The following is a 22855-nucleotide window of genomic DNA, read 5'->3' as shown; positions in this document are numbered from 1 at the left end:
AAAGTTTAGTTCTAAAATCACTGCAATATACTTAGTTAAACGAGAGATAAAGCGGTAAAAATAGATTGAAATCTAAAATCAAACCGATGAGATCTGCAATTAATTGCATTGTTTTCAACAGATCTTCTTTAATTTGGACCATGTAATTTTTATCTGCCTTTCTTATGAGCCATTGTTATATAGTTTGGCACCAATTTATTATGAAAACTAATGCTCTCTTCTTTCAATATGTGTGTTACGCACACATAATAAAAACATTACATACAAGCAGACTTATAAATATCCGCACAACAATTGTTATCAATTTTTTTTCGGTACTGTTCTCTACCCACGGTTTGTCTTGTTAATTTATGTTTCATTTTTTGAAGTTGTGATGTTTGATGAGCATAATCGGTTTTTAAATATTTCACCCATTTGTTGACCGCTAGATTTCAAAACACAATTTTGTTTTTAAAACTATTCAAAAATCAAGTAACTTTTCTAATTGTCCAGGGTTTCTGACTGTCTTTGCACTCAGCCCCTCTTAAGTCTAACATGTAACAATACAGCATTTGACGTCTAATTGTAACATGTACCAAAAAAATTTAAAGGCTGACCTTAAAGACTCTTATTTAGAAACTTTGAGGTACAGAGATCAATTTGAACAATCTGCTTTGGCAACACAGGTAGTTAAGTTAGAGAAGATAAGAAAATTTTTTATTTTTTTTTCAAATATAAATCTGATTGATTCAAAGTTCCAAACAAGCAACCAATTCTTTAAGGTTCCGCTGATTTGAAACTATTGAAACGGTTAAATCTGATGAAATATGAGAAGAACTGACATTTCTGCGCTTTTGTTTTTACGTTTTCAAGTTTTATTTTTGTCTACTTTGAAATCTGTAAATTGCTTGAAGTTTCCTATTTTCAGATAAGTCTGTTCAAAAGCGAAAAAGCTGGTTCCTACCACAGTTTTTAATCTGCAGGAAACAACAAAAACCATTTTAAAAAGTTAAGAAAAAACAAAATCATTGTTTCTTTCTTGAAATATTTGATCAAATAATTTGAAATATATACTCGAAGAAGTAAAGAATTATGCTGAACTATCATAGTTCCTTAAAACCTAGTTATATTTACTACAAAATTTTTTGTTTGTTTTAAACTTAAATTTTAAAATTTTAACGCAGCCTGTCAGCAGGTAAAAGAAAAGAGACAAAATGACCAAAAAAAGCCGGTCTCGCGTATTTTTGAACAACTATTAACAATTAAAAACTCAAATTTTATTTTCACAAAATTGCATGGTTTACAGCCAGGCAAAATTATGTTTTTGCCCAGTAAAAATCTGTTTGGTCATCATTACCGTTTTTAGCTCTATAAACCAGGTTGAGTTCAATTGTCCAAAAATTGTTTCTAAGCCAGATGTAATTGAATTGTTGTTTCAATTTACCGTGTGGCAATCACGAGCAGCGTTTTTTATCTGAGTGACTGTAGGAAGATCTACTTTCTTATACATGTATTAGTCATTTTTGGAGAACCCAACTGCAGACAGAATAATTCACCCAAGAACATCAAAAATTGATGGAGCCATCATTGCGGTCACTAACCCTCTAAGCTTACTGCTGCTAACAGTTGTGTCACCACCCACGTAATTAATTTTTCTCAAAATCCATGTTGGTTCCCGTTTCTGCTTTCAAATGCATTTGACAATGCAAAAATTTGGTTGTAAAATCAATACGATATATGACTAAAATGAGAGATAAAACAGTAAATTGAGAAAAAATTCTAAAATCAAACCGATGATATCTGCAATTAATTGCAATATCTTGACATTTACTTTTTAATTCAGACAAGGAATTTTTCAACTGCCTTTCTTGTGAGCTATCGTTAAATAGTTTGGCCAACAGTTTATCTTGAAGACAGTTCAATAACGAAAATTGTATAAAAGTGTCATCAGAAGAGGCCTATCGCTCAATAATTTTTTCACTAAAGCCGTAAGGCAGACAAAAATCTGGTCAAAAAATCTTTAAAAATTACTTTTCAGGGTTTCAACAAAAGGACCCAATAGGGAGCAATGAGCAATATTTCTGGAGAGCTCTCAAATTTTAATGAGGTTATGATTCTATGTTTGTGAACTTGCAAAGTTGCAAAGTCTCATGTTCTAAATAAATACATAGCCTCTAGCTAAAGAATATAATCTGATTAATCTCATAATTTTATCCTATTATTTTGTGTTGCAGCATTAAGTTGCCATTTGTGATGCATTCTGGTATAATGACTTATCAACATGCATTTGGTGATACAGTTTTTTTGTATATTTGAAACAAAACTTTCAAATGAAACTTTTTGAAGTTTTTCGGAAGTTTTTGTCATGTTCGATGTTTCCTGAGCATAAGGAAACATTTAAAATTAAAAAATTTACCTCTCAGATGTGTTTTCAGTCACATTTTAAATGTGCATGTTTTTGATTAGACTAACGCTCTTTTTTCTTTTTCGGAAAGACAGGTCAAGAAGAAAAGTCGTACGAAAGTGTCATCAGAGGAGGTCTATCACTCAATAGTTTTTTCACAAAAATCTTGAAGTGGAGTTAATCAAACAAGAAGATCAAAAAATCTTTAAAAGCAAGTTTTTTCAGCGTTTTCAGAAAGACACAATGGGAAGCATTGTGAGCAACCATTCCTGAAAACTTCTCAATTTCTACTAAACTTATGTTTGTGTATTTGTGTACTTTCAAAGTCTCATTGTCTAAATAAACAAATTGTCTTTTGTCTAAAGCTTATAATCTGATTTTTCTGATACTTGTTTTTGTATATTACAGCATTAAACTGCCATTTGTGATGCATTCTTGTGTCCTGAAATATTTATAAGAATTTTGTAAATTCATTTTCTTTTTGTTTTGCAATAAAAATTTCAAATGGAGGTCTTTGCAGTTATTCCAAAATGTTTGTCATTTTTGATGTTTGATGAGCATGATCTATTTTCACCCGTGTGTTGACCGCTAGATTTCAAAAACACAATTTTGTTTTTAAAAGTTTTTTTAAAAACCAAGTGATTTTCTTACTTTTCAGGATTTCTGACAGTTTTTATACCCAGCCCTTACTTGTGTCTAACATCTAACAATATCGCCTTTAACGCCTACTAATGTCTAACAAGAACTTTAAAGGCTGACCTTCAAGACTCTTGTATTGAAACTTTGAGGTACAAAGGTCCATTTGAACGAATTGATATGACAACACAGGTACACACTTTAAGGATATGACAACACAGGAACACACTTTGAGGAGTTAAATTAAGGAAGATAAAAAACTTTCCATTTTTTAAAAGTGAATTTTGTTCATTTATTGTTCCATACATTAAACCAATTTTTTAAGTTTCTGCTGATTTGAATTTAATGGAATGTTTAAATCTGAAGAAACAGTAGAAGAACTGACAAATCTACGATTTTGTTTTTACGTTTTCAAGGTTATTTTTTTGGCTACTTTGAAAGCTGTAAACTTCTTGAAATCTTCTTTTTTCAAATAAAACTGTTCAAAGCAAGAAAAAATGGCTTCTACAAAAGTTCTTAATCAGCAGGAAACACCGAAAACTATTTTATAAAATTAAAAAAAAAAGTTAAGTTTTTGCTTTTTTCTTTAAATTTTTTTCATTTGTTTTAATCTTATATTTTAACGCACTTTGTCACCCCGTAAACAAAAAGCGAAAAATTGACTGAAAAAGCCGGTCTCCGTACCGTGTATTTTTGAACAATTAACAACAACAATAAATCTAATTTTAATTTCACGAAAATGCTTGATTTACAGCCGGGAAAAATTAAATTTTGGGCCAGTGAAAATGTGTTTGGTCTTCTTTGCCAAAAATGATTTCTAGTACAAAACAACGTTGAGCTCAATTGTCTAGATTTTGTTTCTAAGCCAGGTGTAATTGATTTATTGTTACAATTTACCGTGTGGCGTTCACGAGCAGCGCTTTTTATTTGAGTGAGTGTTTGAAGATCTACTTGCTTATTCAAGTATACACCAACTTTGGAGATACCGAAGCCAATCGCAAATAGAGGAATCCATTCACGAACACGAAAAGTTGGTTGAGTCCTCATTCCGGCCACTAATCATCTAAACAGTGGTGCTAACAGTTGTGTCACCACCCGCGTAATTACTTCTATTCAAAATATTTTCTGGTTCAACTTTTGTGTTCAAATGAATTTCTCCAAAAATTAAAATGATATATCGTCAGATAAATAGAGATAAAACAGCAAAATGAAATTGAGTTCTTATATCAAACTGATGAGATCTGCAATTAGTTGCATTGTTTTCGACAATTTTTTTAAGTTACAACCATGAATTTTATAACTGCCATTGTTATGAGCTATCGTTATATATTTTGGCCAAAAATTTATCTTGAAGACAGTTCAATGACAAAAGTTGCAAGGAAGTGTCGTTAGAAGAAGCCCAATGCTAGATAAATTTTTCACAAAAACTGTACTGCAGAGTGAATCAAAAAAGTCGGTCGAAAAGTTTTAGGAAACAATATTTTTCAGCGTTTTCAAAAGGACTCAATGGGAGCACTGTGAGTAATGTTTCCCGGAGAGATCTCAAAGACTAATAGTGTTATGTTTTTATGTTTGTGAAATTGCAAAATCTCATGATCCCAATGAATAAATAGCCTTTGATTAAAGCATATAATCTATCTGATTAATCTGATAATTTTCACTATTACTGTACATTACATCTTTAAGCTGCCATTTGTGATGCATTCTGGTATAATGATCCATTTATATGCATTTGAAATTTCAGTTTTTTTTATTTTTGCAAGAAAACTTTCAAATTAAACTTTTTGAAGTTTTTTAAAGTTTTTGTCCTTTTTGATGTTTCCTAAGCATAATGAAACGTTTAAAATTATATAAACTCCCAGATGTGTTTCTAGTCAGATTTAAATATTGCATAATTTTGATTAGACTAACGCTCCTTTTTCCTATTTTGGAAAGACAAAGATCAAGAAGAAAAGTTGTACAAAAGTGTCATCAGATGAGGTCCATCACTCAATAGTTTTTTCACAAAAATCTCAAGGCGGAATGAATCAAACAAGATGATCAAGAATTCTATGAAAACATTTTTAGGATTTTCAGAAATACACAATGGGAAGCATGGAAACTTCTCAATTTCTACTAAAGTCACGCTTGTGTTTTTGTGAACTTTCAATGTCTCATGGTCTAAATAAATAAAATGTCTTTTGGCTGAAGCATATAATGTGACTAATTTGATACTATTCACTTTTTTACAGCATTAAAACGCCATTTGTGATGCATTCTGGTGTCCTGATCTATTTATAGGCCTTTGGATACTCAGTTTTATATCTCTTTACAATTATACTTTCGTATGGAGTTATTTGCAGTTTCTCGGAAATTTTTGTCATTTTTGATGTTTGATGAGAAAAACCGAATTTAAAAACTTTCAACCATGTGTTGACAGCCAGATTTCAAATACACATTTTTTAAAAGTATTTAAAAATCTAGTAGTTTTCCTAATTTTTTTTTATTTCTGACAGTCTTTGTACTCAGCCTTTACTTCTGTCTAACATATAACAATACAGCCTTTAACGTCTACTATTGTCTAACATGAACTTTAAAGGCTGACCATCAAGACTCTTATTTTGAAATTTTGAGGTACAGAGTTCAATTTACACGATCTGATATGATAACGCGGGGACTTGAATTCAGGAAGATAAAAAAAATTTAGATTTTTTTTTCACAATTGAATTTGGTTGATTTGTTGTTCCATACAATTAACCGATTTTTTAAGTTTCCGCTGATTTGAATGTTATGAAATATTTAAATCTGATGAAATCTTCTATTTTCCAATGAATCTGTTCAAAAGCAAGAAAAGTTTGCTCCTAAAATAGTTTTTTAACAGCAGAAAACAGCTAAAAAGATTTTAAAAAGTTCAGAAAAAATGAAGTAATAAATTTTTTTTGAAATCTTTCGTCAAATAGCTTAAAATTAGATATTTTATAGACTCAAAAATGCAAAGAATTATGCGTGACAATCAAATTCCTTATAACCTAATTATTTTTACTACAAATTTTTTCGTTTGTTCTTAGCTTAAAATTTAACGCACTCTGTCAGCCCGTAAAAAAAGTTGAAAACTGACTTAAAAAGCCGGTCTCGCGTATTTTGGAACAATTAACAAAAATGAAAAACTCAATTCTAATTTCCCAAAGTTGCATGATTCAATGCAGGCCAAAACTTTTTTTGCCAGTGAAAGTGTGTTTGATCCCCCTCACCCTAAACTAGTTCTAGTGTAAACCGGGTTGGGTCAAAAATGTCCAAAATTGGTTTCTCAGCCAGGTATTACTGATTCGTTGTTACAATTTACTTTGTGGAATTCAAGAGCAACACTATTTGTTTGAGTGACTGTTGGAAATTCTACTTTCTCATACATGTTTGCGTCAACTTTGAGATACCGCAGCCAACTGCAAACAGTGGAATCCACGCAAGAACAACAAAAGTTAGTTGAGCCATCATTCCGGCCACTAACCCTCTAAGCCTACTGGGGCTGACAGTTGTGTCACCACGCGCGTAATTTTTTTTCATAATTCATTTTGGTTCCCGTTTCTGAGGTCAAATGCATTTGACAATGCAAAAATTTAATTATAAAATTGGAACGATAAAAGAAGATTGAATTGTAAAATCAAGACAATGAGACCTGCAATAAAATCTAATGTTTTCGATAAATATAATTTTAAATCCTATAGACCAAATATTTTTTATCTGCTATTATTAATGAGCTATCGTTAGAGAAGCTGGCAAACATTTTATCTTAAGGACTTTCCAATAACAAAAGTTGTACAAAAAAAATACGCGAGACCGGTTTTTTTCAGTCAGTTTTCACCTTTTTACGGGGTGACAGAGTGCGTTAAAATTTCAGCTAAGAACAAACGAGAAAAATAGTAGCAAATATTATTAGTTTAAAAGATCTTTAATTGTCACGCATAATTTCTTACTTTTTGAGTCTATAAGCCACAAATTTCAAAAAAATTTTAGCTTTTCTTAACGTTTTAAAATAGTTTTCACTTTTTCCGGCTGATTAAAAACTATTTTAAGAGCCATTTTTTCTTGCTTTTGAACAGATTTATTGAAAAATATAACATTTCAACCAATTTACAGCTTAGCCAAAAAATAACCTTGAAAACGTAAGAAAAAAATCGTAGAGATGTTGGTTCTTATCAATTTTCATCAGATTTAACCCTTTCATAACATTCAATTCAGCGGAAACTTAAAGAACTGGTTTCATGTATAAAACAAAAAATCAACCAAATTCATTTTTCTTATCTTCCTTAATTTAACTCAATGTGCTGTTATATCAGATCGTTCAAGTTGACCTCTGTACCTAAAAGTTTCAAAATAAGAGTCCTGAAGGTCAGCCTTTAAAGTTCAAGTTAGACATTAGTAGACAAAAAAGACTGTATTATTACATGGTAGACACAAGTAAATGCTGAGAACAAAGACTGTCAGAAATTCTGAAAAAAAGGGAAATATAAAACGATTTTTAAATTCTTTTCAGAACAAAATCGTGTTTTTGAAATCTAGCGATCAACAAAAGGATTACAAACGGCAGTTACTTGATTCAAAGCTGGCCAAAATTCTGTTTTTGGTCAGTGAAAGTTTGTTTGGTCCCCTTTACCCTAAATTAGTTCTAGTATAAACCGGGTATAATTGATTTGTTCTAACAATTTACTGTGTGGAAATCACGAGCAACGCTCTTTGTTTCAGTAACTGTTGGAAAATCTACTTTCTTATACATGTATCTGTCAACCTTCGAGATTAAGCCTAGTGTACCTCTCTAGGCCCCTCTAAACCTACTGGGACTAACAGTGGTGTCACTACGCGCGTAGTAGCTTTTATTCAAAATGCATTTTGGTTCCGGTTTCAGGGGTCAAATGCATTTGACATTGCATAAATTTAGTTCTAACATCAGAACGGTAAAATGAGATTGATGATTTCGACAAATATATTTTTAATGCCTATCGCTCAACAATTTTTTCACAACAACCGTTAGGCAGAGTGAATAAAAAGGATGGTCAAAAATCCTTGAAACAATTTTTGCAATGGAAAGCACTCAGAGCAATTTTTCCTGGAGAACTCTCAAATTTTGCTAAGGTTATGCTTTTATGTTTGTGAACTTGCATAATCTCATGATCTCAGAAATAAATTGCCTTTGGCTAAAGCATATAATCTGATTATTCTGATAAATTTTATTATTATCAGCACCTAGATGCATTCTATTACCAGCACCTATTTAATCAGCACCTATTTATGTTCCTTATGATCCAATTCAGTTTAGTTTGTAATAAAAGATTCAAACAAAGTTTTTCAAAGTTTTAAGAAAATTTTTGTCGCTTTTGATGTTTCCTGTGCATAATGAGACATTTGAAATTATATAAACTCTCATATATGTTTTTAGTCAGATTTAATTTGTGCATAATTTTGATTAGACTAACGCTCTTTGCTCTCTTTCTCTGTTACGCACACATACTACTACTACACACATTACACACACGCAGACTTATAAATACACGCACACGCACACACAATTACGGCCGGGACAAAAAAGTCAATAGAGATAGTTTTTGGGAACTGATCTTTACACACGGATGGTCATCATTAATTCATGTTTTGTTTTTTTTTCGGAAACCAGGAGTGTACTTCGGAGGCAATGTTGTTGGTACTTGTAAAAATGACTTTAAATGAGTAAAATTTGGGTTGACTTTGAAATTTTGATGTTTGATAAGGATAATGAGCCAAATCGATTTTCAAAATTCTCAATCATGTGTTAATCGCTAGATTTCACAAATACTGCTTTGTTTATAAAAGTATTTAAAATTAACTCAATGCAATTTAACAACTCAATTTAACAAACCTGGGAGTTAAAGACGATAAGAAAAAAAATTACATTATTTTTCATTAATGAGTTTGTTTGATTTAAAGTTCCTTAAATGAAACCATTTTTTAAAGTTTCAGCTCTATTGAAAGTACTGAAATGGTTAAATCTGATGAAATATGAGAAGTTATAACATTTTCCAGCTTTTATTTTTTACGTTTTCAAGGGTAATTTGTTGGCTACTTTGAAGGCTGTAAATTGCTTGAAATGTTTTTTTTCCAATAAATGTGTTCAAAAGCAAGAAAAAATGGTTCTTTGAATAGTTTTCAATCAGCAGGAAACAACACAAAATATTTTTTTTAAAAATTGCGAAAAACAAGCTAATTGCTTCTTTTCTTGAAGTTTTAGTCAAATAGTTTAAACTTAGATAACTAATAGACTCAAATATGTAAAGAAATATGATAGCCAATCAAAATTCTTTTGATTACACAAAATTGCATGACTCACAGCCGGGCAGAAATCTGTTTTTGGTCAGGGAAAATGTGTTCGGAATTCTTTACCCTAACTTAGTGCTAGTACAAGCCAGGTTGAGTAAAATTGCCCAAAAATTGTTTCTCAGCCTGGTTTAATTGATTTTTTGTTACAATTTACCGTGTGGCATTCACAAGCACCGTTTTTTCTTTGAGTGACTGTTGGAAAGTCTTCCTTCCTATACATGTATTCTTGAACTCTGGAGAGTCCGAAGCTAACTGCAAACAGAGGAATGCACCCAAGAACAACAAAAGTTAATTGAGTCATCATTCCGGCCACTAACCCTCTAAGCTTACTGCTGCTAAAAATTGTGTCACCACCCGCGTAATTGCTTTTACTCAACAGACATTTTGGTTCACTTTTCTGGGGTCAAATTCGTTTGACAAGGTGAAAATTTAGTTTTAAAATCAAAAAGATAAACTGCAGAGTTAAATTAGCAGTAAAACAGTAAAATGCGATTGAATTCTAAAATCAAGCCGATGGGATCTACAATAATTGCAATGTTTTTGACAAATATTTTTTTAAATTCCTATAGACCTTAGCTTTTGTGTTTGCTTTTTTCATGAGCTATTGGTAGATAACTTGCCAACACTTTAATTTGAAAACAGTTCACTAACAGAAGTTTTACAAAATAGTCATCAGAAGAGGCCTATGAAATCTTTACGAACATTATTTTTCAGCGTTTTGGAAAGGACCCAATGGGATGCACTGTGAGCAATGTTTCCTGGAGAACTCTCAAATTTTACTAAGGTTTTGTTTTTATGTTTGTAAATTTGCACAGTCTCATGATCTAAATAATCAAATTGCCGTTGGCTAAAACATATAATCCGATTAATCTGATAATATTCACTATTATTTTATGTTTTTTTTGTATTTTTGCAATGAAACTTTCAAATGAAACTTTTTGAAGTTTCTCGGAACACTTTGCCACTTTTAATGTTTCCATAGCATAATGAAACATTTAGAATTATATAAACTGCCAGATACGTTTCTAGGCCGATTCAAATCGTGAGTAATTTTGATTAGAATAACGCTCTCTTTGTTTTCCCTCTCTGTTACGCACACACACTGCACACATTACACACATGCAAACTTATATATACACGTACACGCACATAAAATTGCGGCCCCGACAAAGAATAAAAAAGCTTCTGGGAACTAGTCTTTACCCACCGTTCGTTAATTTATATTTAGTTTTCCATAAACTAGGTGTGGACTTCTAAGGCAATATTGTTGCTAACTGTAAAAATGAAGGTAAAATTTGGGTTCATTTTTCTGAAATTTTTAAAGATTTTTTGATGTTTGATAAGCATATTGGGTCAAATCGAGTTTCAAGTTCTCAAGCATGTGTTGCCCCCTAGATTTCAGAAACACAATTCCGTTTTTAAAACTATTTCAAATGTAACTCTGCATTGTTTCTTTATTGATATATGAGGAAGTCAATTTGAACAATCTGCTCTAACAACACAGGGAGTTAAAATAGGGAAGATAAAACAAAATTTCATTCTTTTCAATAATGATTTTGTTTGAGTGACTGTTGGAAAATCTACTTTTTTATACATGTATTCGTCCATTTTGGAGAAAGGGAAGCCTTAAGCAAACAGAGGAATCCAGCCAATAATACCAAAAAATAGTTGAGCCATCATTCCGGCCGCTACACCTCTAAATTTACTGGGGCTAACCGTTGTGTCACCACCTGCTTAATTAATTTAATTCAAAATGCATTCTGGTTCCAGTTTCTTGGGTCAAATGCATTTGAGAATGCAAAAAATTTAGTTCTAAAACTAAAACGATAAACTGAGAGTTGAATGAGAGATAAAACGGTAAAATGGAATTGATTTCTAAAGTCAAACCATTGATATCTGCAAATAATTACAATGTTTTTGACAAACATATTTTTTTAATTCCGTGTATCATGATTTTTACAACTGCTATTTTTATGAATTATCGTTAAATATTTTGGCAAACACTTTATGTTGAAGACAGGTCACGAACAAAGATTGCACAAAAGTGTCATCGGATGAGGCCTATCGCTAAATAATTTTTGCACAGAAACCGTAAGGCAGAGTGAATCAAAAAGGATGGTCAAAAATCCTTGAAACAATTTTTGCAATGGAATGCACTCAGAGCAATTTTTTCTGGAGAACTCTCACAATTTGCTACAGTTATGTTTTTATGTTTGTGAATTTGCAAAGTCTCATGATCTTATAAATAAATTGTTTAATGGCTAGAGCATATAATCTGATTAAACTGATATTATTTGCTATTACTTTATGATACAGCGTAAAGCTCCCTTTTGTGATTAGTTCTGGTGATCTTTTTTTGCTGTATTTTTGCAATTAAACTTTCAAATGAAAAGTTTCGAAGTTTTTTGGAAGTTTGTGTTATTTTTGTAGTTTAATGAAGATAATGAAACATTTAGATTTCTATAAATTTGCAGTTGTGATTCTAGGCAGATTTAAAAGTTTGTTTAATTTTGAATAGACTAACGCTCTCTTTTTCCCTTTTTAACGCTCTCTTTGTTTAGTTTTGATTAGACTAACGCTCTCTTCTCTTTGTTACGCACACTTACTACACACGTAGGCTTATAAATTCAGGCTAACACAAATCAAACCCCGACAACGATTACAAATATCTAGTAAATTTGTTGGGAACTGATCACTACCCACGGTTTTTCATTGTTAATTTTTATTTCGTTTTTGAAGTTTTGATGTTTGATGATCATAATCGATTTTTTAAAATTCTCTCCCATGTGTTAACTGCTAGATTTCGAAAACACAATCTCGTTTTTAAAAGTGTGTCTAACATGTAAGAAGACAGCCTTTAACATCTTCTAATGTCTAACACTAACTTTAAAGTCTGACATTCAAGACTCGAGGTATACTGGTTTTCAGTAAATTTTCTACTTGGGCCTTTTCAATCTTTGAATTCCTATAAAACATTTTTTAAATAACTTTTGGTGAACTGAAAAAACTTTCATCTTTCAAGAAAACTCTTCGCTTTTTTTAAGAGGAGTTTCACAAGCAATGACCTACAGACTTTAAAAGATTAATTCGGAGATCAATTTCGAAAACGGTGAAAAGAAAAACAAAGTTCTTTTACATTTCAAAAAAATTGTGAACATTTGTTTTATAAAAGCGGTACAAACTTTTCATTCTGTCGGTCCAAAGCATCTCTAACTCTAAAATGTTGAATTGAATTATGAATAGTTCAATTTGAACGATCTGCTCTGACAACACAGGAGGGAGTTAAGTTAAGGATGATAAGAAAAAATTTCCATTTTTTTTTCAAAATTCAATTTGGTTGATTTAATGTTACTTAAATAAAACCGATTTTTTAAGTTTTCGCTGTTTTGAAACTGTTGAATTGGTTAAATCTAAAGAACTATTAGAAGAACTGACCTTTTCCTGCTTTTATTTTTACATTTTCAAGGTTAAATTTGGCTACTTTGAAAGCTGTAAATTGCTTGAAATCTTCTATTTTCCAATAAATCTGTTCAAAAGCCAGAAAAGTTTGCTCCTACGATAGATTTTCATCAGCAGAAAACAGCAGAAAATATTTTAAAATTCAGAAAAAATGAAGTAATTAATTTTTTTTTTGAAATCTTTCGTCAAATAGTTTAAAATTAGATAACTTATAGACTCGAAAATGCAAAGAGTTATGCGTGACCATCAAAATTCCTTATAACTTAATTATATTTACAACAATTTTTTTTCGTTTTTTTTAGCTTAAATTGTCGCCCCGTAAAAAAACGTGAAAAACTGATTTAAAAAAAGGCGTTTTCGCGTATATTTTCCCACATTTTGAACAATTAACAACAAATAAAAACTCAAATTTAATTTCACAAAATTGCATGATTCACAGCCGGTCAAGTTTCTATTTCTTGTTCAGTAAATTTTTTTTTTGGACCGTTTACCCTAAATTATTTCTAGCAGAAACTAGGTTGAGTAAAATTGTCCAACATTTGTTTCTCATTGGTTTATTGTTACAGTTTACCGTGTAGCATTCACGAGCAACGCTCTTTATTTGACCGACTGTTGGAAGATCTACTTTCCAAAACATGTATACGTCAACTTTGGAGATACCGAAGCCAACTGCAAACAGAAGAATCCACCGAAGAACACCAAAAGTTAGTTGAGCCATCATTCTTGCCACTACCCCTCCAAGTCTACTCTGATAATTTTGATAATTTCTCCCCTCACGCGTAATTACTTTTAATCAAAACGCACTGCGGTTCCCCTTTCTGGGGTCAAATTTAATTATGAAATGAAAACGATATAGAGAGTTAAATGATAGATAAAACGGCAAAAAATGAGATTGAATTCTAAAATCAAACCGATGAGCTCTGCAATTAATTGCAATGTTTTCGACACATATTTTTTATTCCGTGAATTTTATAACTGGTATTTTTTATGAGCGATCGTTAAATAATTTGGCAAAAACGTGTCTCATTTGAACTTTCAATCTTCATCTTCAATCTTCCTCTTTAGAATGTCAGTCTTTTCGTATATTTTCGTATAAGTTCTGATCATTAATTGCCGCGTCAGCTTCCAATCTGGACATTATTGCGTGCGTTTCTTGTATGACTAAAACTTTAATTTTTGTTTGTGTTTTTCTTTCCCGGATTTTATGAATGGCTAAAAAAGGAAAAGAAACGCTTGATAAAATTTGGATTAGCTTATTTGCTGAATAGTTGAGCAGAACAAAAACGAAATCTTTTCGGTGCATAATTACTGTTTTCGAGAGACCTAGAAACAGGGATTTACAAAAAATTTAAAAGCGGCAAAAAATTTTCTGTTCACGTGTTGCTTTTTTCACGCAGTTTTTGTTAAAAATCTTTATTTTTTCGTTGACATAGTTTTTAGTGTGAGTAGACTATAGAAATTCAAGCATGTTTTTATAGTGTTTTTTAATACATTTTTTGGTAATTAAAGCTAGATTAATGGTAATTTTTTGAAATCTCTTTTGCGGAACCTATCTGTTTTAGCAAATTCGCCTACTTTAGCAGCTTTTGGTTCATCTTTTTTTGTTTCATTCATTAGGATTTGAAGAGACGTCTATCGTTCAAAAGAATTTTTAATTACAAGTTGATAACTGTTTTGTTGGCATAGAAAAAAATAAGGACTTCAATTCTCTTCCATTTTTCTCCAAATTTGAAGAGTTTTGAGGGCTTATCGTGGCTTTTTTTTATTTTTCAATACGTTCAGTGGTCATGGGTTAGATTTTAGTTCTGAGGTGTACCTGTATTACATAAATATTAAATGGATTAAAAAAAACTTTGGAATTCAAAGAGTTTCTTGGCGCTTCAGTTTTCCTTATTTCACCTTAAAATAGTTTTTCCGAATGATTCTGGTGGTTACTGAAGGGATATTTTTTGTCAGTGAGGACTCTGAGTTAAAAGTTTTTTATTGGTTGAGTAGTCGAGCAGGATGTAAAAAAAATGCCGCATTTAAAAAATAACCTTTTTTGGTTGAAAAAATTTAAGAGCAGAGAAAACAGTAAAAAATGGTTGTGATCATGACTGTTTCAAGAAAATATGCAAAAAAGTAGGCGTGTTAAATTTGAGAAAAGTATGCGTGATAGTTTTACAATTTTAAGCACATCTTTCCATTTCTATTAGGTTGTTGTTTAATAACCCCCGTCAGCCTATCAAACGGCTATTATTTAGGAACCCTCCTTTTTTCAATTCGCTTTACTTTTTGATCACGTTTTTCGTTTTACATAAGCCACGATTTTCACGTTTGACTTCTGACTTATTTCACTCACTCTTTCAACTGAAGGGATTTTAAATTCTTTCAAGCATTGAATTACGTGAATTAGTGAATACGGCCAATGTCGGAAGAGTAAAGTTAAAAGAAACGGGATTAACCGAAAAAGCCCGGTCAATGAGTCTTTTTGAAAAAGATTACCAAGGTTCATTAGAGCGATTTCTAGCTCATAATAGCAAAAAGTTTAATACCCTTCAGTTTAGAAGCTGAAGTAAGTATAGGTTTAGAATCTAACTGAAACTACACACTCACTTAGAACAGTTTTTGAAACTTAAGAAAATTGTTTGTCTATTTCTAGCTCTTCTTTTTTCTTTCTGTTTCAATCCTAATGTGCGTCTAGCGCGTGAACGGCGGCTGTGTTCCGGCAATCTACCGGCTAATTTTATTGTTGTTTTTTGTTCTATTAGTCTTTGGCTGACTATTTCTGGTATTGCAGTGTCAAAATGAGAATGAATGATTGGATTTTCCTTTTGTATTTAGTTATAATTATGCAAAGAAGTTTTTCAGTATATAGACGTTTTTCCCGTATTTACCTTCTTTCTATAGTTCAATCCGGTTGTCAATCGTTAGAAAATGGTTTTGACGGTCCGTTAAGTATAATTGTTTGTTTGGATGTTGCAAATTGTTCTATCTAATTTTTGGATAAAATTCTGTCAGGTTTTGCTTTTATCTTTCTGTTTGAAAAGGTTTAGTAAAGATATATATATATATATATATATATATATATATATATATATATATATATATATATATAATTGTTCATATAGTTTTTACTCCGAGTTTATTCCGGATTTTTTTCGATGTTTTTACTATATTAGTTTCGATATATCTGCTGTTGCTGCTTTGTTATTTTCTTTCTCTAGTTTTAGCGATCCATAGTTCTGCTTAATCTGCCTTCAAAGATTAGTTGATCTGCGAATCAGTTTGAACTGAATGGAATAAATTTTGGAAAACGAAATGGAAACTAGAAAAAAGAACTAGTTTTTAAAGCCCTATTTTAGAAAGTTGCGAATGTTTTAACAGTCGTGAATCTTAATTCGCTCTGACGGTGTTTTTGAGGATTTAGGCTTCATAGTTCATTTGGGGGGCTCCGAGATTTAAAGAATTTTAGTTAAATTTGTTTTGAAGTAGTTGTTTTGGTAATGCCAAATAAAGCAAAAAATAGAGTATTAATGCAATTTTTTAAAGTAAGATTCTGAACATTTTTTGGGTAGTTTCCTTGTTTATTGAATTTAGTATGCCAAAAACTTTCCTTTAATCTTCCTTGAGGCCAATTGCACCTAGAATTTTTTTGATGTCCACGTATTTTAATGTGTTTAACCAGGTTTCCATTGGCCTACAATTTGCTTATCGTGTAGTGTTTAGCAAGTTCTTGCTTCAGAACAGGTGTAATAAAAAACTAGAATACAAACTCTAGAACAAAAAAATGTAGTTGTTAAATTAGAAGTCTCTGTTTTCTTTTCATTTAATATTTTTTCTGTCACTGAATGTATTGTCTTTTTTCGATGTACTGCTGTCTTGAGTTTTTTTAAGTTTGTAAAAAGTCTTTCTTTTTTGTGTTTTTGATTGTATGGGTTCAAAAAAAATTTTAAAGGCGTACCGAAGATTTAATGGTGTGATTTTTGCATGACAAAAAAGAAAAATAAAAGCTTGAGAAAATTTTTCTAAAAGTTAAAAAGTGAATGAGCAAATGTCACTACTGTTACATTTCAACAAATCTTGATCGGAACTCACAGATAGAATATTCGGGCTACTTTTGTTCTGACATGGCGCCTAACTCCGTTACTGGCATTTTCTTTCATTGACTATGATAAAAATTTATGCTCGCACGAACCGTCTTGTAGTGCATTGTTTTTAGTTTCAATCTTTCGTTGAAATTATACCACACAACCCGACTTGTTATACATCGTTTTTTTTTGTTTCACTTTTTGAGTTAGAAAGTTTCGAGATTTAAACTTGATTGAAACCTTCAAATAAGGTTTTTGCGCCATATGTCTTCTGACTTTTCACAAAGAATTTCAAAAAGGGACATTTAGGATGGGTATATGATCATTTTATCAAAATTAAAAAAATCTAGTACCTTATAAAAGGTATTTTAAAAAGAATGAGATTACGCCAAATCTGAAACAGATGACGAGCAGAAAAAAGATTGATTCAGAAGATTTCAAAATGAAAAGAGATCAGAATCAAAAAAAGGCAACTTGACACTTTCTTACCGCAAAATGCTACAGAAAAAGAAATTGGAAAAAAATATTTCTAACTTGTGATTGCAAAAGTCAAAATAAACTTGATAACCCGTCGACGTTGGATCCGTTTTCTGGCTTGAAACGTGCTCACAGAAACCTGCCTATTCAAGCACGATAATAAAAAAGCTTTAGTTTGATCCCCTAAAGAAGTAACTTGCTTTGAAAACTTAAAGAGAATATAGTATCTTTTTAAACAATTTTAAATCTCTTTTTAAAACAATTTGATATAAACGATATTCATTCAATGAGACCTATGCAGTGTCCAGCAGTTTTGCACACAATGAATTCCATGCATCTTAAAAAACTGTTCTGTAAAGTAGTTCTGTACCAATCTTATGTCTATAAAAATTAAAATTGGTGTTATTGTGCAAGAGCAAGAAGAAATTCAACCAATAATACCCATTTAAGCATGAAAAATTTTTAACAACCTACCATTTTCTAATTATTTATTTGGCGAAACACTGTTCTAAACGCAATTAAGTTGAAAAAAATGCTAAAAATTTTGAAAATGTTTAAGGTTTTTTTTTCATTTTTGATGAGGTTCTTGTAAACGGATTTTCATTGCGTTTCCTGCCTGATTACAACTTCCGCAACTATGGCCGAACCTCTTAACTGCGTTTGGTTCAAAATTTTTCGAATATGTTGAAACATTTTGATCACACAGCCCGTCTTGTTATAAATTTTTTTCTTTGTATTTGATTCCTAGTTACTTTTTTAGTTATAAACTTTATTAAACAAATCAGAAACTTTCACCGTTTTTTTTTTCAAATCTTATTCAAAGATTTCTATTTACAGACATATAGAAGTGTGATATAACAAAAAATGCAAACAGTTAAAAAAATTTTATAAAATCTAATTCCTTTTAGAAATTGTTATGAATTCAAAGAGTTTTCGCCAATTCTGAAACAGATAACGCCTGGAAGTAAAGGTTGATTAGAAGGATCGCGAATGAAAACGATAATAGTTCTGAATTGAAAACAGCAAGTTGACGTTTTCGTATTGGAAAAATGCAACGCAAAAGAGTTTGGAAAAAGAATACCTTTCATCATAGGGTTTGCATCTTTTTTAATTGAGTTGTTTTATAAGCATTACATTCAACCCAGATAAAAACATGCATTAAAAAAGCGGAAAAAATGTGACAAAAACTTTAGAAATCAAAAAATTCTTCAAATTTAAGGAGGACAGACCAATGGAAATCTGACGGATGACCTTGAAGTAACATGCTTAAAAAAAGGTGAACTAGTTTATGGAAAATAACCATTTAAGAGTCAAAATTTCATTTTTTTTCGTGAAATTCCCTGTGAACATTCTGGACCTCATAAAATAATTTTAATTTTTGGTTTAACAAACTTCAAGCTATGAGATTTATTTAGGTTTCAGCAATTCTACACACAATTGGTTGTCATGCAATTTAAAGCGCTGTATTTAAAAATATGAATTCAACAAAAATTGAAAAATAGACGCTCCAAACCGGATATAATTTAATTTTCTTACTTGGCTTTGGAGTAATTTGCATAATAAAAATTTTTTCAAAGATGAAAATAAGTTTTGAGATATACTTTAGGGCAAGTATTTCCTGCAATTTGATCAAAACTTTGAGCAAAGAATTCTTAGTTTTAAAAATGATTTAATTGAGCAAGACCAAGAATAAATTCAACCAATGAAACACGTTTAAGCTTCAAAAGTTTTCAACAAAGCCTAAAATTCATCTTGAATCAATTCGGCAGAACATTGTTCTAAACGTAATTAAGTAAAAAAAACGCTAAAAACTTTGAAAATTTTAAAGGTTTTCTTTTCCCTTTTTTATGAGATTCCTGCAAATGGATTTTCATTGGGCTTCCTCCCCCGCGATTTCCGCAATTATGGCCTAATTTCCTTACTGGTTTATTTTTCTTTCACTAACTATAATGGAACAATTTGGTCGCACAAACCATCTTGTAACACATTGTTCTTTTTGTTTCATATTTTGAGCCTGTTCACCCCGCGTTGAGATTTCAAATGATTATAAGCGCAATAAATTGCCAGTTTTGCCGTTTTTTGTCAATTTGCGCAATTATTGTCGATTTAGAACGCAAGGATACTTGTTTTTTTTGTCAATGAGGACCAAAACCGATGATGGCCGGACAAAAAAAGTTAAAAAAAAACGACACTAGCCGACACTTCTGAGAAACGACGATGATGAAAACGCCAAAACCGATCAAAAACCCCGTTCGACTATGTCAGTCATGTCCCTTTTTCTCAAACGGGGCGGCTAATTTTTGGATGTGTAGCTGGCAACTGTCAAACAACCTACTCTTCGTTCTTGGAAAACATTGCGGCCGAAATTATTCTGCTATGTTATTCCAATATTAAGAACGACCAAAATTAGCATATAGAAAACCTACTATATGTTTCAGCAAGAATGAAAAGAAGCGCATACGATGCTTTTTTGCAGAGGGCAATAGACAACCTGACTGATGTGCAGACAATTATAAATCTAAACCAACAATTAGCTGAAGCTCAGGACAACCATGCTACGTGTGTAATCCCAAACAATTCGTATTCCGAGAATACAAAGATGGTGAGCAGTTCTGTATAAATAAGTTGAATTGGGGGTGAGGGTGTTCCTATTCAACTTCCTTCAAAATAAATATATTCTATAACACTGTTAATTAAGACAATCAAGGTGTATGACGTGAATAATCCTCCAATCCTCTTAGTTAATCATGACATTTGGATTTCAACAGGGCTCCTAATTGTTTGAGACCTCTTGAGACCTCACACTCCATTATTCAAATCCAATCGCTTCACACCCCACCCCATTAAGACCCTAGCCCCTAATGCACCCCTTTTTGTAAAATTAGTCTTTTGAGTGAGAGGTTACAGGTTTTATGTGATGGTTTGGTGACATACAATGCATACTACGAGTTTTCGAAAACAATTTAGGAATTTATTGTGGTTTCTTTCAAGTTTCTTGTCGCAGTATGAGACAACTGACAGGTCCCGTTGCTGGTGAAAGAAGGCCCAGTAGGAAATATTCGTCATTTTCAATGAACAGCTTACAGTTTTAATTAAGGTCTTCCATTTTTCACGCTAGTTTTTTAAGAGTTCCAATTTTTGAGTTTTGTTGTTTTTTAGTCATACGACCTATTCTGATTAATGGCTTCTTACAGGTAAAAATCAATCTATTTGGTCAGCTCATGGTTTTAAATTATAATCAATCAAAACACGTCCCGCCAAATTTCTTGTGAAAAACACCAATCTCTATTGTTTTTGTACCGAAGCTTTTAAGTAAAATTAAGTTTTTGTACCGAATCGTTTAAGTTTTCATGTAAATTTTGGTGATATTTTGCTACTGGTCAGTTTTCTGCTGCTATTGTTGTTCTTGTTTTTTTTTTTAAAAAATCCTTTCAAAACCGGTTATATTGATGAATAAATAGCCCCCAAGTAGACGTTCACAATTTATAATTGGTGAATTTTGAATTGTGCACTTCTTTGATGTTATTCTGTTGTATTTTGGCTTCGTGTCACTGTAGACAAGTGATGTTGGCTTCACAACCGAATACTCAAATTTAATCCATCTAGTACTTTTTAGTCGATAGCTAGTGGTGGTTATATATTTGAAGTTATTTGGTCACAAAATCAAACGATTTTGAACTTTCCCCTTTTCTCATTATTTGTCGACTTGTTACCTAGTCTCATTGAACACAGGTTCCCTCTGCTTTGTAGAAAAATAAAAACTAATCTGTTCATCTTATGAATATATATATATATATATATATATATATATATATATATATATATATATATAGATATATATATATATATATATATATATATATATATATATATTATATATATATAATATATATATATATATATATATATATAGGCCATTTGGAGATGTTCTTTAAGAAAATTATGTTGAGTTTACTCAGTAATTAATGTCCTTCTTTTTTCATTTCAGTGTTCTCCTAGTCTCGTAGTCATTAATTGCTTGTCCCAGTCGTCCTTTAAGATGTAGTTACTTAATTCCTTTAGTGCTCAATATTTGTTTGTATTCATGCACCAATTGTTTTTCAACTGTATTTGAATTTTTTGAATTTTTCCGATCTATTCCTCGTTTTAGAAAGAACTAAGCCAAATGTGTTTTGGGTGCGGAGGGAACCTTATGTGCGAAAGCAGATTAACCATCCTTTTTGTTTTCAATGGAACTATTTATAGTATTGCACCGCAATTTTAGCGTGCTCACCTAGTGTTTCAACTGAATAAATTTCATTTTCTACTAATGAAGGCTAATCTTTTGTAATTTGGGCCCTTTGTTGACAACAGGGAAAATATTTCTTCTCTACTGCACAAAAAACTCCACTGTTTTTTGATTTTCACGAAGTCTAGTAACAACGAAGTCTAGTAAAAAAATATTTACATTTTTGTTAGACTTTATCGTAAATAGCAACTCTATTTTGCAATTTGAGTATTTAGAAACTCAATTTAAAGTATGATTGTCCTGCTTTCAAATACATTGGGTGTCAGCCTAGGTGTCGATGAACCTCCTTTAGTTTTTAATAGTAGGTTACTGCATGGTTTTTTGTGGAAAAGAATGGTTTCAACATTTTAACATCACGCATTTTAGCATCTTTTCGACAAAATGGGCAATTTTTTTCAATTTTTTAACCGTTTATTTTTCATTATTCAGATTTTTTCAGACCCAAGGGCCATAAAACATCCTAAAAGGTTTGATCATAAGTTACTGAATTTTTTTGGCCCTGGTTTTTTTCAACTTTTTAAAGTAACAAATTTTAGCAATTTTTTTGCTAAAACCTGCTTTTTTCAAACTTTTTTCCAAAGTTTTTGTCGTTTGTTTTAGAAGTTTCCAGCCTTAAGAGCCAAGAAACCTCCTCTAGCGTTTAAAAATAGGTTATTGTATAATTTCTAGATGCAATGGAATGTTTTTGGAAATTTTTGGAAAGTTTTTATCAAGTTCCAAGTGTATGGATCTTTTTGAGCCAGTGAAACTATTTCTAGCTTGAAACAGGAATACTGGACAGTCTCTTGAGACAATGAAATGGTTCCAAAGATATAAATATCTAAATTTTTAGAAAGATTTTGTTAAAATTTGCAAGGATTTCCAATTTTTTTCAATATTTTTTTCCTTTTCTGAGTTTAACGACCATTACTGGCCAACGAAACTTTTTAAGTCTCGGATATGAGTTACTTGAATACTTGAGCATTTTCGAGACACAAAAAGGTTTCGAACTTTTTTTTACTGCGAAGTCAAAAATTTTTGTGTTAGTTTTGCCTTTGTCAGTTTTTCTCTTTATGATTTATTTACTAACAAAGGTAGAAAACAAGAAGTTGCAGTCAAATCCCATCATGGAAAATGTTCTTATCTCTTTTTCTCTCTCTGTTGGTTATGGTTTCTTTCCTTCTTTTTCTCGTTCTCTCTCTCTCTCTCTCTCTCTCTCTCTTTGTTAGGAATTCATTG

General features: G+C 31.4%; 1 protein-coding gene across 4 annotated transcripts in view; it reads left to right on the top strand.

Moving 5' to 3' along the window:
* Positions 1–20546, top strand: part of LOC142350703 (uncharacterized) — a 99720-nt gene extending 79174 nt beyond the window's left edge. For 3 of the 4 annotated variants that reach the window (XM_075402646.1, XM_075402639.1, XM_075402661.1), the window contains 3 exons: positions 13369–13506; positions 19788–19951; positions 20509–20546. In XM_075402646.1, coding sequence (XP_075258761.1) covers positions 13369–13506; positions 19788–19951; positions 20509–20526 — 320 coding nt within the window. In that variant the 3' untranslated portion in view covers positions 20527–20546. The remainder of the gene's footprint in view (positions 1–13368; positions 13507–19787; positions 19952–20508) is intronic. The other variant, XM_075402653.1, reaches the window with a different exon arrangement.
* The last annotated feature ends 2309 nt before the right edge of the window (positions 20547–22855 follow it).

This window comes from Convolutriloba macropyga, chromosome 1 (genome assembly GCF_964194025.1).
Source record: "Convolutriloba macropyga chromosome 1, txConMacr16.3, whole genome shotgun sequence".
NCBI classification, from domain to species: Eukaryota; Metazoa; Xenacoelomorpha; order Acoela; family Convolutidae; genus Convolutriloba; species Convolutriloba macropyga.
The sequence above is the reverse complement of the archived record's forward strand: the minus strand, read 5'-3'. Positions and strand labels throughout refer to the sequence as shown.